Genomic DNA, 16,543 nt, shown 5'->3' on the forward strand with positions numbered 1-16,543 from the left:
CTGTAAATGAAAATAACTGTTTGTTTGGGTTGCTAGCACGTCTGTTCTTTTTCATGTGTAGTGGTAGGAGAGCGCTCGTGGTATGGGACTCAATAGTTAGTTAGACTGACAGGAGATTTTGTGGTCAGGACCGGGACTCCCGGGAGGTATGTTGCCTCCCTGGTGCCAGGGTCCAGGATGTCGCTGATTCAGGTTTACAGGATTCTGAAAGGGGAGGGTGAGCAGCCAGAAATCGTGGTACATATTGGCACCAAAGATATAGCCAGGAAAGGGATTGAGGATCTGAAAAATGACTACAAAGAGTTAGGTTGGAAGCTGAAGAGCAGGATGAGTAGAGTGGTGATCTCAGGTTTGCTACCGGTGCCATGAGATAGTGAGGTGAGGAACAGTCAGCGAATGCAGCTTAACACGTGGCTGCAAGAGGGAGGCTTCAGATACCTAGACCATTGGGATACCTTCTGGAGAAGGTAGGACCTGTAAATGAAGGATGGGTTGCACCTGAATGGAGGGGCCACAAATGTCTTGGGTGGGAGATTTGCTCGTATGATTTGGGAGGGTTTAAACTAGATTGGCAGGGGAGGGTGGGAATCAGAGCCACATATCTGAGAGGGGAACATTTGCAGATGGGGCAGTGACAGAATGTAGTGAACCTATTGGGAAGGTTTCTCATGTGATGAAACAGAGAGATTGGTTAAAGTGTGTCTGCTTCAATGCAAGGAGTGTCAGAAATAAGGGTGATAAACTTAGAGCATGGATCAGTACTTGGGGATACGATGTTGTGGCCATAACGGAGACGTGGGTTCACAGGGGCAGGAATGGTTGTTTGATGTTCCAGGGTTTAGAACGTTTAAAATCAACAGGGAGGGTGGAAAACAGGGAGGGGGGTATAGCATTACTAATCACAGAGTGCATCACAGCTAAAGAAACTAAGGTTGTTGAGGAAAGTCTGTCTGCTGAGTCAGTATGGGTGGAAGTCAGGAACAGAGCGAGCAGCCACCTCATTGGGGGTTTTCTACAGACCACCTAATAGCAGTAGGGAGATTGAAGAACGCATAGGTGGACAGCTTCTGGAAAAATGCTGAGGAGCAGGGTTGTAGTTATGGGTGATTTCAACTTTCCCAATATCGACTGGAACCTCCTAAATGCAGATGGTTTGGATGGAGCCGTTTTTGTCAGTTGTGTTCAGAAGGGTTTCCTTATTCAGTATATAGATAGACCGAGCGGAGAGGCCATTTTGGATTTGGTGCTCTGCAATGAGCCAGGACAGGTGTCAGACCTCACGGTGGGAGAGCACTTGGTGGCAGTGATCACAACTGCCTAACATTTAACATAGCCTTAACTTTAGAGAGGGAAAGGAGCAGTTACCGAGGAAAGATATTTAATTGTGTCAGAATTTCCTTTTCCCCAATCAGACAGGAGTTGGGAAATACAGACTGGGAGCAATTGTTCCACAGGGCATAGCAGACATGTGGAGACTATTTAAGGAGCAGTTGTTGCGAGTGATGTATGCATTTATTCCTCTGAGACCGGTAAGAAGGGGTAAGATTAAGGAACCTTGGATGATGAGAACAGAGGAGATTCTTGTCAAAAGGAAGAAGGCAACTTACATAAGGTGGAGGAAGCAAGGATCTAGCACAGCTTTGGAGGATTACAAGCTTGCAAGAAAGGAGCTCCGAAATGGATTGAGGAGAGACAGGAGCGGTCAAAAAAAGGCTTGGCAAATAGAATTAGGGAGAACCCAAAGGCATTTTGCTCATACATGAGGAATAAGAGAATGATCAGGGGAGAAGGTGGGGCTGATCAAGGATAGCACAGGGAACTTGCGTGTGGAGTCTGAGCAGATAGGGGAAGCCCTAAATGAGTATTTTGCTTCAGTTTTCTCTAAGGAACAGGACCTTGTTGTGAATGAGAACTTTGAGGAGCTGGGATACAGGCTTGACCAGATCAAGATTGATGAAGTTGATGTGCTGGAAATTTTGAAAACATTAAGATTGATAAATCTGGTCTGACCCTGAGGACTTATCCTAGGTTGCTCCAGGAAGCTAGAAAGGAGGTCGCTTAGCCACTGGCAAAGATCTTTGTCTCCTCGCTCTCCATAGGAGTCGTACCGGAAGATTGGAAGGAGGCGAATGTTGCCCCTCTTTTCAAGAAGGGTAATAGGGAAATCCCTGGCAATTACAGACCAGTCAGTCTTATGTCTGTGGTCAGCAAACATTTGGAAAGAGTTCTGAGGGATAGGATTTATGACTATTTGGCAAAGCATAGCATGATTAAAGGCAGTCACCATGGCTTTGTGAGGGGCAGGTCATGCCTCACAAATCTTACTGAGTTTTTTGAGGAGGTGACAAGACAGGTCGACGAAAGTCAAGCAGTGGATGTGCTGTATATGGACTTCAGCAAGGCATTTGATAAAGTTCCCAGTGGTAGGCTCATTCATAAAGTCAGGAAGTATGGGATATAGGGAGACTTGGCTATCTGGATTCAGAATTGATTGGCTGACAGAAGGTAGAGTGGTTATAGATGGAAAGTATTCTGCCGGGAGGTCAGTGTTGAGTGGGGTCCCGCAGGTCTCTGTTCTTGGGCCTCTGCTCTTCATAGTTTTTATAAATGACTTCGATGAGGAATTTGAGGGGTGGGTTAGTAAATTTGCAGGTGGCACAAAGGATGGAGGTGTCGTCGATTAGTATCAAGGGCTATTGCAGGCTGCAGTGCAACATAGACAGGATGCAGAGCCTGGCTGAGAAATGGTCGATGGAGTTCAACCTGGATAAATGCAAAGTGACGTATTTTGGAAGGTCGAACTCGAATGCTGAAGATAGGATTAAAGACAGGATTCTTGATTAGTGTGGGGGAACAGAGGGATCTGGGTGTCAAGTACATAGATCCCTCAAAGTTGCCACCCAAGTGGATAGGATTGTGAAGAAAGCTTATGGTGTTTTGGCTTTCATTAACAGGAGGATCAAGTTTAAGAGCCACGAGGTTTTGATACAGCTCTACAAGTCCCTGGTGAGACCACACTTGGAATATTGTGTCCAGTTCTGGTCGCCCTACTATAGGAAAGATACAGAGGCTTTGAGAGGGTGCAAAGAAGGTTTACCAGGATGCTGCCTGGACTGGAGGGCTTGCCTTATGAAGAAAGGTTGAAAAAGCTTGGACTTTTTTCTCTGGAGAGAAGGAGGAAGAGAGGAGACCTGACCAAGGTATACAAGATAATGAGATGAATGGTTAGAGTCAATAGCCAGAGACATTTCCCCAGGGCAGGATTGACTGTATGAGGAGTCATAGTTTTAAGATATTAGGGGAAAGGTATAGAGGAGACGTCAAAGGTAGGTTCTTTACGCAGAGAGTTGTGAATGTAAGAAATGTGTTGCCAGCGGTGGTGGTGGAAGCAGAGTCATTAGGGACATTTAAGCGACAGGCACATGGAGAGCAGTGAGTTGAAGGGTACGTAGGTTAAGTTATTACTTTTTACATTAGGATTAAACCTCGGCACACCATCGTGGGCCAAAGGGCTTGTTCTGTGCTGTACATTTCTTTGTTCTATGGCAATGTAAATGCTATCCTAAATCATCTGATGTGGGGTGATTCCACATGCGCCTTGGAATATTGCTGAGGTACTGATGGATACACATCTGTGATACATGGGCAGGAAGTTTAACTTATGCTAGCCAGTTTTGCACTGTGAATTGAGGCAAAAGTCATCTTGACAGTGGGATCAGCTACCCAGAATGATGCGGACCTGATTTATACACTGATTTTAATTAGAGCAGTGCTGAAGTGATGTAAATACTGCTGAGGAATGTGTCTGTTGCATAAGTCAGCATACCTGTCAGCTCTCCAATTGACTGTGGTTAACACTGCCACCATCTAACGCAGGCTGATTCCATGCAGCCTCTCCATAGTCAAATTCTGGAATGTATGGCAGAATCTGACTTCAGAAGGGTGTTCACTGGTAGGTGTAGATTCATGTTGGAGGTGGTTAGCATTGCCACTGGGTGAAGCAGTGTACTCTTAGTGATTGACAACAACTCCATTTAAAGCAATGAACTGGAGACAAATCTTAAGAGACTTGTCTTTAGTTCATGACATGAGGAAGGGACTTGGATGGACATTTAATCCAACACTTTGTTTCACAGTGGTGCGGGTCCCAACATCCCTACTGGAACGAGCATCAGATGTTGCAAAGGTTCCAGCAAAAACCACTAATGTTAGGTGGTTAATAGGATGCTGTTGAATATATATACATTCTAGCTACTAGACTAGCATTTTAATGACCCTTCTATACCATGAGAAGGTATGTCTTTCCTGCTGTCTCTCATTTTCTCACTATATCCACTCTTCAGAATGATCATATTTTCGATAATCTCTAGTACAAGAAAGGAAGTAGAGGAGCTGCTGGTCTGAGAATATTGCAATAATCACTGACCCCATGTTATTTGGAGAAGAGTTTATCCTTTAAGCCAACAACATGTTGTTCTGTCTGTATTATCAATGGTAACATTATTTGCCATGGGAAACCTGGATTGAATGTTTCTTAACTTGGTTATTGACTACTGAATTTAATATAAAGGCTTGATGCATTCTGCAAAACCATCAGTTTGCAGCCTTCAGTATAAAGAATACCTCTGTGGTATTTCAGTGGTTGGAATTCTGTTTTGGCAGCCTGGAGATGACCTCCTAGCATATTGTAATGATATTACACGAACATGTGAAGAACATTCTGTGCATATGTCAGCACCATATTTGTCTTTCTACTTGGCTGTCAGAAATATGTACAGAAGCTGGGAGAATGATGCTCTGTGTCTCTGTCTCCTATAAACAAGAGTCTTGTGTTAAAGTTTCTCTTTAGTTCAGGAGTTGGATGCTAGTACAATGTCATTGCAAATGAGGTCATAAAGAAAATAATATTTCTTGTAAGTAACAATAAACAAAATACACAATGTTAGCAGATTACTTAAAATTTCATGTTGTTTAGCACATTAAATTGTTCCCAAAATTATAAGAACAATCTGCTTAGAGAATTTTTTTTTGTTTCAAATTTTGAGTTGTTTTGTCAAGTTTCAGAAAACAGAGTTAGATCTCTATCAAATGTATAACTTCCAAAAGAACATTCTTGTTCAATTCTGCCTTTTTACAGTATCTGTTCGACACACTTCTCACAAGTTTTTGACAGCTAGGTATAAAGTCGAACAGTTGCGTGCCGAATTTCGGGCAATTCACTGAGCTTTACAGCTCCAGTTTTGGGAGGAGTTCAGAATCTAGTAATTTCCTTCCAGAGGAAGTGACCACACAGTGTTGGTATGCAATCTTAGCAAAAGAGTCCTTTTCTGTTCAGCTCAGGCAAAAAGAGCAGAACAGACTGGGCTGTGAAAAATGCATCACTTTACTGTAGTCCCAGTAAAAGACCAGCAAAAGTCAGATTATGAAAGCTTTGAAGGAGTAAACTGGGTTGATTACAGAGAGGCTGGGTATAGTTCAAGAGACCCAGATGATACAGTGAGCTCCGACGGTAAGTTGTGAAAACTGAGCCTCTTTTCAGCTGCTCTTCTGTTCTGCTGACTTGCCCTTCCCTCCCCGCCCCCCCCCTCCCCCCTCAACCCCTGCCAAAAAAACTCCCTAACTACTTACAAACTGAGTATTGATAAAGGATGGGATGTAACAAAAATCATGTTCTGCATTGTTTCTTCAAGTTAAAAATGTTGTCTATTGTTTTAAAAGTACACAAAGTAAAATCACAGTATTCAGCAAACCGTTTTGTTGTGTAGTCTGTGGTAAATCTGGGACTGAATTCAAATGAGATCATGACTAGCTTCTTTCTACTGTAAGTGGCATCTGAAATAGTAGTATGAGGTGTAGTCTGTCTCTAAGTCAAATTAGCAATGATTTTGTACATGATTTTTAGAAAATATTGTCTTTTTAATATTGGCCAAGCTTTACATAGAACAAATGGGCTACTGCTGTTATTCATCGAGGAAAATGTCACTACTCTATTCGAATTTGTTAGATAGCAAAATAAATACTTATAGTTTTCTTAATTAAATGAGAAATTGAAATGTCGAAAAGTATTACACCCAAGTCTTGACTTTGCAGCCAATTAAGTACTTTTTCTGGTAATTAGGTATTTTGTGTTCTTTAAAAATCTCCATAATTTGCAAGTATGTTTCTAAACTTACAAAACTCAATTTATCAAATATCTTTATGGTTATATTTGAAGTTATAATGGAACTCATGGCTTTTTAAAATTTGTCTTCAATTTGGAAACAGTCTATCTACATGAGTAATTTATTTCTGTGTTCTACTTCTAAACCTGTGTTTAGAAGTGACACTATTGTACTAGCATTGCATGGAATGTTGGTTAAATCTGTATTTCCTTATGACCAAAGTACACAGTATTTTAGACAAGCAGATTATATGTATATTGGGTGTGGGTTGATTACAGAAAAGGTGTTATCTCTGTAAAGAATGTTATGTGTGAAGTTGCTTTTAAAGCCAGATTTAATTCTTCTAAAATACATGTCTCTGGATTATTTATGTAATAACTATAATGTATGTCAAGTTAACTTCAAACAAGCTACACAAAATCATGTTCACTGAGAAGAGCTATGATCTTAAGCTTTTTTTACGATAATGACTACTTAGTTTGTGTAAACAAAATGACGATGTATTGAAATTTGCAGATGACACCATAATTGGCTGAATAAGCTGATTGCTGAGGATAGCTGTTGATTTCCAGGCTGATTTTTTTTTTCAGCAGTTTGGTTGATTATGGGGAAAAGTGGCGATAGAATTCAGTCTGAGAATTGCGAGGATATACATTTTAGGAAGGGCGAGGCAAAGTAATACACAAAAAATGTAAGTTTTTTGAGAAGAGCAGAGGAAATGAGAAATGTTTTGAAGGTGCATGTCCACAGGTTCCAGTAGGTGGCAGGACTGATAGATAAGGTGATAAAGAAGTCTATGGAACACTTAGGCCACAGCTACAGTTTTGTGTAAAGTTATGATCGCCACATTACAGGAAGAAGAATGTTGCCAAGGCTTGAAAATTGCATCAATGAGGAAAGATTGGATAGGCTAAAGGGGTTTTTCTGAGAACGGAGTAGGCCAACAGGAGCTCAATTGAAGTGTATACAGTAATGAGGAACTTGGGAACTGTAGACAGACAAGACTTGTTTGCTCTAGTGGAGAGGTGAGTTACCAAGGGCACAGAATTGAAAAGGTTAGTAGAAGGATCAGAAAGGGATATGGTAAACATTTTCACTCAGTGGTTAATCTCTAGAATTCGTTGCCCAGTTTGATAGTTGAGTTGTAAACCCTCAACTCATTTAACAAGAACTTTAATCTGCATCTGAAACATGTGACCTACAAGTCTGTGGACTAGGTGTTTGTGAGTGAGATTAGAATGGACATCTGGTTTGTTCAGCCAGCTCAGATCTAATGGATGAATGGCCATTTTCTGTGCTGTAACTTTTTTTTATTTTCTATGATTCTAATGTCAACAGGTGGTACATTTATTGTGCAATGAATATTGACCAGAAAACTGGTTAGAAGCTGCATGTATTTCTTAAAGTAATGCCATTGGATTCGTTTCCCTGAGAGGGTGTTTAAGTCTGAGATTTCATGTTCCATTTGAAAGACAGCATGGTTAACTTTGCATGGTTCTGCACTGAAATGCTAACGTATATTATATGCTCATTCCTGGAAGGGAACTTAAACACAACCTTCAGATTCTGGTCTCAGCAGTGGTATTTGCACCATATTAAAGGCATAATCATTGTTAATTGGTGAAGCTTGTATTCACATAATGAAAAATAACTATTTCAGTGGATTCCCTTACCTGCTTTGAACCAGAATTGATACCTCTGCATACAGTCGTTGATCCCAAGGTAGACCCAGTCTCCTGCATTCTATTTTTTTTTCTTTTGCTGTCTGTTTGCCTCCATACATCTGGCATCTTTCTTGAACCCTGTTTGAAGAAATTCTCACACTTTGTTACAAAAGTCCTCTGTTTTTATAGACTTTTGGTTCTTTTTAAGAAAAGAGGTCTTTGCTAACATGCCTGGCATTTTCTGTCCAATCTTTTTGTTTTTGTTATCTTAACTTGTTCCTTTTTGGGGTCTGGGCATTACAGCTGAGCAGTATTTGTTGCCCAGCTCTATTTCCCTTCAATTGAATGGTAATGCTAGCTCATTTCAAAGCACAATTATGAGTCAAGCACATGCACTCTAGACCAAGTGAGGATGGTTGATTTTTTTTTTCTTTGTTTGGGAATGTTGGCTTTCAATTCTAAATGTTGTTAGTCGAATTTCAATTGCACCACCATGATAGGATTTTAACCCATGTTCTCTGAGCATTATCCCGGGCTCTTGACTACTAGTCCAGTGACATTATCAGTACGTCACCAAACCACACTCCACCAAGTGCTATTCTGTATTCTAGAAGTGGTTGACTTGCTAGTTTGTTTTTGAGGAGGTTGAGAGTCAACCACATTCTCTGGGTCTAGAGTCACACAAGGCACACTTGGGTAAAGGTGGCATCTTTCCTTTTCTAAAGGATAGTTTTGAACTAGATCGGGTTTTACAACAATCCAGTAGTGTTAGAGTTACCTTTTACTGAATTTATTTTTATTAGACCTTCACTTAGTTCATTAAATTTAAAAGTTTTTAATTCGTTAATTGAAAGAGCTGCCTTTTTTGAGGAAGAATGGAGTTTTCAAGAATACAAAATGAACTTTTTGCAACATACAAGAATTTGAAAAGTGTTGTAAAGATGCTGATGGGGAAATATAGAACCAGGGATTATAAAAATAAGGTGCAATAGCTTCAGAGGCCAGTGTCCAGTCACCACTTCACCCTTTATTGATACATGGAAAGTCCTTGACACTGATCCAGCTTCCTTACAGCCAGCTCTGAATGACCAGATCCTCTGGCACTCCTGTTTTATATCTGTCAGCCAGGGCTTCCTGATTGGGGCTGTTAATCTGATCCATTCAGGGAACTCCAATTCTATGAAGTTCTCCTGGCTGGCCTCATTACAATCATTACATGAGGGGTCACATTTAAGATGGAGACGAGAATTTTTTTTTTTAATCTGAGTGCCTATCAATCTTAGAATTCTCTACCTCAGAGAGTATAGGTAGATGGATATTTGAATGTGTTCAAAACTGAGATAGACAGAGTTTTGATTTACAAGGGAATAGAGGTTATGAGTGCTGCAAGGAAAATGGGGTTAAGTCCGGAATTAGACCAGCCCTGATCTTATTAAATGAATTAGTATGTGTGAGAAGTCAAATGATAGACACTTGCTCCTAATTCTTATACTTTGGCATGATGGGGTTTGAGTTTATCTCCACAACATTGGTCCAAACTTCTGAATAAGAAGTCCAGTAACATAGCCACAGTATGCTACAGTAAACCGTAATTACACCGATCAACGAGTTTTGCATCGCAGTAGAGAATGGTATATTTTTATGAATATCATTAATAAATGTTGAGAATTGTAAATTATTTTGGTATCTGAGTAAATAAATTGGACATATTTAGGTGCCTCTTTTATTTTAAACTTGTGATAATATACATTTGCTTTTAAAGTAATCTTTATTCTAATTTGCTCCTATGATAGAAGTTGCATCATTAAAGGATGTGACAGAAGCCTAAGATATCAACTATTGTCCTTGTCCAAAGGTCATAGATGTTGATTTATGACATGTAAACTTGCCAGCATTTAATTTTATTTACTTTGTAAAATCTTTGCACTAGTTTGTGTTCAAGTGCGTTCTGCGGGTGCCTGAAAAACTTGTGTTTTGTTCTAGCCCAATCATGAAACCTGCTGTCAAATGAATTTCAAGAATTACCTGTTTTATATTGATATGACCATTTTTTAAAATCTCCTGTATGGGTCAAAAGCTAAAGAATGACTGTGTACACTCTGACTGACATTATGTCTGATGACCTGTGAAAATTTTTTTTAACAATTCCTAAACTTGTTACATAATGTGTCAAGATCCATAAATAACCTCACACGAAATACAGAAAAATGAATTTGGAACAGTAACAGTAATGCAAGCAGGCTCTGAATAGTGTTTAATGATTTGTTAGTGGCTGTTAGTTTGAATGTCTTTTTTTAACGAGGGTGTATATAAATAACCTATAAATGTACTTCAGAATATTTTTCCAATCTATCTGTAATTTGCATGTTCAAAATTATATTCCTCTTGTATCATATTTCTATTATTTATAAAATGTCAAATAGTTTTGAGCCACACATTTTTATGTTCATTCTTGTGATCTGCTTAAGTCATTTTTATAAGCTTTCTCATTGGAGAGGAACTTAAATAACTTGTCAAGTATGAATGTTGGTAGGTCAGGGGCTAATTTTCTTGAAACTCATTTATCTCATCAGTTTTGTTGTATTAATTTTCAGAGATCGCTCATTTGACTTTCTACCATCTTTTTCTTCAATCTTTTCCTTTCTTGCAATTTCTTGAAAATTCTCTGCTTTTCATTGTGCTTTTTTTAACATCCATTTTTTTGGAAGCAGAAATAGGCCATTCAGGCCTTTTTTTTTAAGCTTCTTCCATGAGTCAATTAAATCGCTTTTGATCTGTGTTTTAACTCAATCTACCAATGTTGGTTCTAAAATCCTCGGTGCACATGCCAAGCAAAAATCTGTCAATGTCAGTTTAAAATTTTTCGCTAACTAACCATCAACAGCTTCTTGGAGGGCAGTCTTCCAGATTTCAACTATCCTTTGTTTGAAGTGTTTCATTATATCACTTCTGGAAGATGTACCTCTAATAATAAGTTTATATTCCATTGTTCTAGACTGATTCATTAGTGGAAGTCGTTTCTATGTACCTATCCTATAAAATTCTTGAATAATCTGAAATACTTCATTTTGATTGCCTCTTCCACTTCTGGACTCAAAGGGTGATAAGGTTAGTACATATAAGCTCTGGTTTCATTCTAGAGCATCTGACTGCCTCCTCTCCCTTCTGGAAGAGCAGCACCCAGAACTAAATGCTTAACCTCAGGTGAAGTGTAACTAGAGTTTTGTACAGCTGTGACATCTGCCCTGTTGTAATCCAGTCTTTTGTCGGATAAATGTCAACATTTCATTAGTTGTTTGGAAGTTTATTGCACTTGTCGGCTAACTTGCGGTGATTTCTTTACTTGGCCTTCAAATCTTTCTGCTTATCCATGGTTCCTATCTTCTGTTCATTTGGAAGGTACTAACTCTGGTCCATATAACCAGAATTCAGTGAATGACCTCTGTAGTTTCCACATTTGAATTCTATCTGCCACAACTTGCCCACTTGCATAATCTATCAATGACCTTTCACTTCTATCTGCAATGTTTCCAGTCTCATCTAAACTACCAGTAATTTTGTCTTCAAACTTAGACGCAAGACTCTTCTGATTTAATCAAAACATTGCGAAATATAATGAGGAATTACACCCAAATACAGATCCCTAGGAATCATCCCTAGTCAAACCCTGACAAATCGAATATGCACCCATTGTCCCTGCTTACTGTTTCCTATCAATTCATGATTTTCTATGTGAAGAAATTGTTTGTCTTCAGTTTTGTATGCTGCCATTTTTGTGAAGTCTCTTGTGAAACTTTTTTTAAAATTTAATAAAATCCAGAGACTTTTTGTAGTTTTGGGCAACCACATGTCCTGCTTTTTAAAAGGACAGTCCCGGTTTAAACCCAAGAGCAAATACCCTTTTGTTTATTGTAAAAATATTAATGATCTCATTGTCTGCCTCCGGATACCTATTGCTTCCCAAATCATCCAGGTTTTCTTCAAATTCTGGATTAGTGGTGCTGGAAGAGCACAGCAGTTCAGGCAGCATCCGAGGAGCAGTAAAATCATCAGGAATGGCTTTTGCCCGAAACGTCGATTTTACTGCTCCTCGGATGCTGCCTGAACTGCTGTGCTCTTCCAGCACCACTAATCCAGAATCTGGTTTCCAGCATCTGCAGTCATTGTTTTTACCAGGTTTTCTTCAAAGCTTGTTTTAAATAGATTTTCATTAATGAAGGCAGTTTGCTCACTTGAAAAATCACATCTGTCTTATGACATAAAGACAATTTTGTTTGTTTAAGTAAATTTTTATTTGGAATATACTGCATTCTGTGAGTTGCTGAAAATAAAAAAGCAGATTTTTAAAAAAAAATTGTTTCAACCGAGAAATACAATTCACAATGGTGCCTTGTGGAGTACATCATATGAGGACTGGGCAGACACTTCTAAAGAACAGTAACTATTAAATTTCATTTGACACTATTATTATATTGATAAGAAAAAGTAATGTTGGTTTTTTTTCCTGAAAATGAGGGTTCCATAATTTTGAACATTGGTGTATCATACTTCTAATCATAGAATCCTTACAGTGTGGATGCAGGCCATTCAGCCCATTGAGTCCAAAGAAACATCCCACCTAGACCCAATCCCTGTAACCCTGTATTCCCCATGGCTATCCCACCTAGTCTGCACATGCCTGGACATTGTAAGCAATTTAGTATGGCCAATCCACCTAATATCTTTGGACTTGGGAGGAAATCAGAGCACCTGAAGGAAACACACACAGACGCCAGAGTGTCGAATCGAACCTCTGTCCCTACCGCTGCAATCCAGTGCTAATCACAGGGCCACCGATCAATTGTCATTGAAGTTGTTTGAATATAAATACTTTTCCCATGTGTCCGCATTCAGCTTAGAGAAAAGTTATTTTCTCAACTCAACTGGGCTCGTTATAACATTCCCTGTACAAACCTGTGCCATTTTGGGCCATGCTGTCAAAAAATATGATCATTTTTACAACATTAGACTTTGTATTCATTCAGAGTTGAGTGGTTTATGCAGCTGATGATTTAGAATGATGTTTTTCATCAATTAATAATCAGCTTTGTGGCAGCCATCCACTTCCATTCAAAATGTTGTGCAAGATAATTTCCTAATTATATTCATTTTTTTTTCTATTTTACCTGCAGTTTAAGATGGAATACCTCAGTTTGTTACATCTTTGTGGGAATAAAGTCATACCAGTTCTTCTGTCTTCCCCAGCCAAGTGTATGAATAACTTTGCAAATAGGCAAAAATGTGTTAGGTATTTAAATTTTAAATTGTACAGTTTAAACTTTTGTGGAAGTGTTAGATTTATTTCTGATTTATTTTTAAGCAGCTCTATTTCTAACCCAGCATGGTAAAAGGATTCAACTAGGTGCCAACCTAAGTTAAAATACTCGGCACACTATAGTGACGCTTTGCATAATTTGTACTTAAGCATGTGAACCTTCATAGTTTAATGGTCATAGCTAAGAACTGAAATTTTCAATTACAAATTAAATTTAAACTATGTGTGGAGTGCCATTTTAGTAAGCTCATTGCTAGTATCTGTTCTTGTTGTAGGTGATGCTGTTGCAGTTATCATCCGCATTGTGGTAGATGCAGAAACTGCTATTTTATAATTATATTACTCCGAGATTTGAAACCTAATGATCAGATTGTGTACTCAACTTTTGGCTACTTTTTTACCCTCCAGTTGAACTTAGTATCCAAAATGAGGGTTTGAGCAAAATGTGCTAATGCAATTTTTTTCATAATGACACTGGCATTATTTATTGGAACCTTTTTTTATGCTTTTTAATATCAGTAAATTTAAAACCTTTTTCTTAGCTTTTCAGCCTGTCTCAAAATCCTCAACTTCTACAGATTTGTTTTATCACACCACAATTGAGTTACTGACTACAGTAACATAGCGATTATGTTCCATGAATAGAAATCTAGAGAATGAGTTCAACTTTAATCGTGGTAACTATGGAGTAAATGTTGGTATTATTAATACTCACAAAGCAACCAGACCATCAGCAAAAATCTTCTGATTTACCAATGTTCTTTTCAGGTTGATATTTTGCTGTTCTTTTCTTGTATAGCCTATGTATGATTCCAGATTCTGAGCAATGCATTTGACCAAATAGCCAAGTAAACTGTCAGTTATACCAAAACTACTGAAAAGATGATAATCTAAGTAAATCCAGATTGGTCAATCTAGTCACACAATAAAACATTGACGTATCTAACCTAATCAACCTCTGCGTAGTCCTTTTTAATAATGTCTGGGGAATTGTGCAAAATTGAGAGAATGATCATTGTCTAGTTGAATAGCAGATTATGTAATTACATGTACAGGAATGATTGGTAGATTTCGGACAATATTCCTGACCCATCTGTCTCCATACCTGAGAATGTCTTGTTCCTCTGGCAAGGCTAATTTATTGGAACTGGCATTGTCATGGTATGCAGTCTGGCAGGCAGACACTGACCCTGCACACTAGGATGTCTCATGCCTCCGGTCAAACATGAGCAAGGGATACCCGATTTCTACATGCCACTATGCCTGATGAATCCATACCCTTGCATTTGGCCAAAACATAAACTGAGTGCAGTAAGAGAACATTCTGTATATGCATAGATGTAGTTATGTATAGTTACAAAGAGTAGCATTGGCTGAGTCCTTGAGCATGGTTTTTGGCAGGTAGTGAGCAAACTGTCATAAAGTGAATCCTTTGTGTTCACCAATCTATCTGCCACAAATCCATCTGTCTGTGGTAGTATTTGGTGGGGAGATCTTAGCATGCTCCTTTTTCAAGTCAAATATCTGTTTTTACACTAGTACAACTGTAGTGTCATCATGTTTGACACTGACACTGTACAAATTTTTTGTTTAAACTTGGAACAAAAACAGTAGCTGAAACCTGAGCATCCATGAAGTGCTATCAGCCATCAGCAGCTGCAGGATAGTATTCAACAGAATATAATCTTGATCTGCCGTTTCACATCATCTACTCTGATCCAATCACGGGATAAATATTGGCTTGCTGAGGAATGCAGGAGAGCAGCACACCAAATGGATCCAAAAATGACAAATCCAACCTGGTGACGCTACAACATGGGACTAGATGCATTAGCAACATGCTATAGATAGCTAAGCAGTCTGGTAACCAACATATTTGGTCAAAGCTCTGTCAACCTGCTGCATTCAATCATGAATAATAGTAAAACAAAATGAAACAACTACCAAAGGAGAAGGCTTCACATATGTCCCCATCTTAAATGACAGCAGAATTTTGCATTTTACTTTAAAATAGAAACATTTGCAGCCATTTTCAACCAGGTTTAGAATAGAATTTCTGCATTGCATCTTGTAGATAGCAGTGTGCACTGCTGTTTTTGTGATTCTGTTTGCCGAGCTGGGAATTTGTGTTGCAGACGTTTCGTCCCCTGTCTAGGTGACCGCCTCAGTGCTTGGGAGCCTCCTGTGAAGTGCTTCTGTGATGTTTCCTCCGGCATTTATAGTGGTTTGTCTCTGCTGCTTCCGGTTGTCAGTTCCAGCTGTCCGTTGGTGGTCGGTATATTGGGTCCAGGTCGATGTGCTTATGATTGAATCTGAATCTGTGGATGAGTACACTGCTACTGAGTATTGGTGGTGGAGCCGGGGTGCTTGTGGATGTGGTGCCAATCAAACAGGCTGCTTTGTCCTGGAAGGTGTCAAGCTTCTTGTGTTTTTGGAACTGTACAGGGTGTAGGCCTGTTTATTGTGTCCATCCAGGCAAGTGGGGAGTATTCCATCACACTCCTGATTTGTGCCTTATAGAAAAGAGGTGAGGCTTTAGGAAATTGGGCAGTGAGTTAGTTGCCTCTGACCTGCTTTGTAGCCACTGTTTATATATTGCGAGTCTCGTTGAGTTTCTGGCCAATTGTAACCCCAAGGGTTGTCGATAGTTGGAGATTTAGTGATAATAAATCCATTGAATGTCAAGGGGTGTTGGTTAGATCATCTCTTTATTGGAGAAAGTCATTGCCTGGCATTTGTATGGGGAAGTGCCCGTGTCCTATGACTGAATTTAAAAATACTGTGTTAGCGTTTGCTCACTGAGCATTGACCTACTTGGTCAGATTTATCCCTACCTTGCTGTACTCTTGCCAGTTAGTGCAGTCACAGAAACATGCACTTTGCCTTGCTGCTCAGTAGGTTTCTATATGGGGACACACTTCTTGCTGAAAGGTAGTGTATGACACCAATTTCACAACCAGATCATGTGCCAGCAGCTTACACAACATCAACACACTGCATGTGCAAGCAGCTATTTTTAAAGGGACTATCCTCAATGAATTCTATGGAGACACCCGTCACTCAAGTTTTCCTAACAGAGTAAGTCAAAACCAACTTCCCATGCTAGTCCAGGTGATTGGCCAAGATCAGGTGTCGAGTCATGGGAATCTCAGTTGGGGCATAAATGGCTCTGTCTAGAGAGTGGGACATGATCAGTCCATTGGCTGCAGAGCATCAAGTCTCAGTATAGGGCTAATGCAGTCCGGAGCTAGGCATGTATTTTCTGGAGCATTCCAGTGATGTTCGTGGAGGGGTGACGCTTGGAAACTGAGGAGAGATAGTCAGGGGTAAAATTGCAGCCATAGTTGTGGTATTGAGCATTGTCAGCCTAGTCCTGGGTACTGGGACTGTCTGTTCTGGAGAAG

The 16,543-nt window shown here is 39.4% G+C and overlaps 1 protein-coding gene across 2 annotated transcripts in view; it reads left to right on the forward strand.

Moving 5' to 3' along the window:
- Positions 1–16,543, forward strand: part of slc12a4 (solute carrier family 12 member 4) — a 151,737-nt gene that overhangs the window by 36,531 nt on the left and 98,663 nt on the right. Inside the window, exon 1 of one of the 2 annotated variants that reach the window (XM_060838141.1) lies at positions 5,306–5,509. The exons of the other annotated variant lie outside the window; for it this stretch is intronic. Coding sequence (XP_060694124.1) covers positions 5,374–5,509 — 136 coding nt within the window. The 5' untranslated portion in view covers positions 5,306–5,373. Of the gene's footprint in view, positions 1–5,305; positions 5,510–16,543 lie in introns of those variants that run through there. 2 annotated transcript variants of the gene reach the window in all.

The sequence above is a fragment of the Hemiscyllium ocellatum genome, chromosome 17, assembly GCF_020745735.1.
Source record: "Hemiscyllium ocellatum isolate sHemOce1 chromosome 17, sHemOce1.pat.X.cur, whole genome shotgun sequence".
NCBI classification, from domain to species: domain Eukaryota; kingdom Metazoa; phylum Chordata; class Chondrichthyes; order Orectolobiformes; family Hemiscylliidae; genus Hemiscyllium; species Hemiscyllium ocellatum.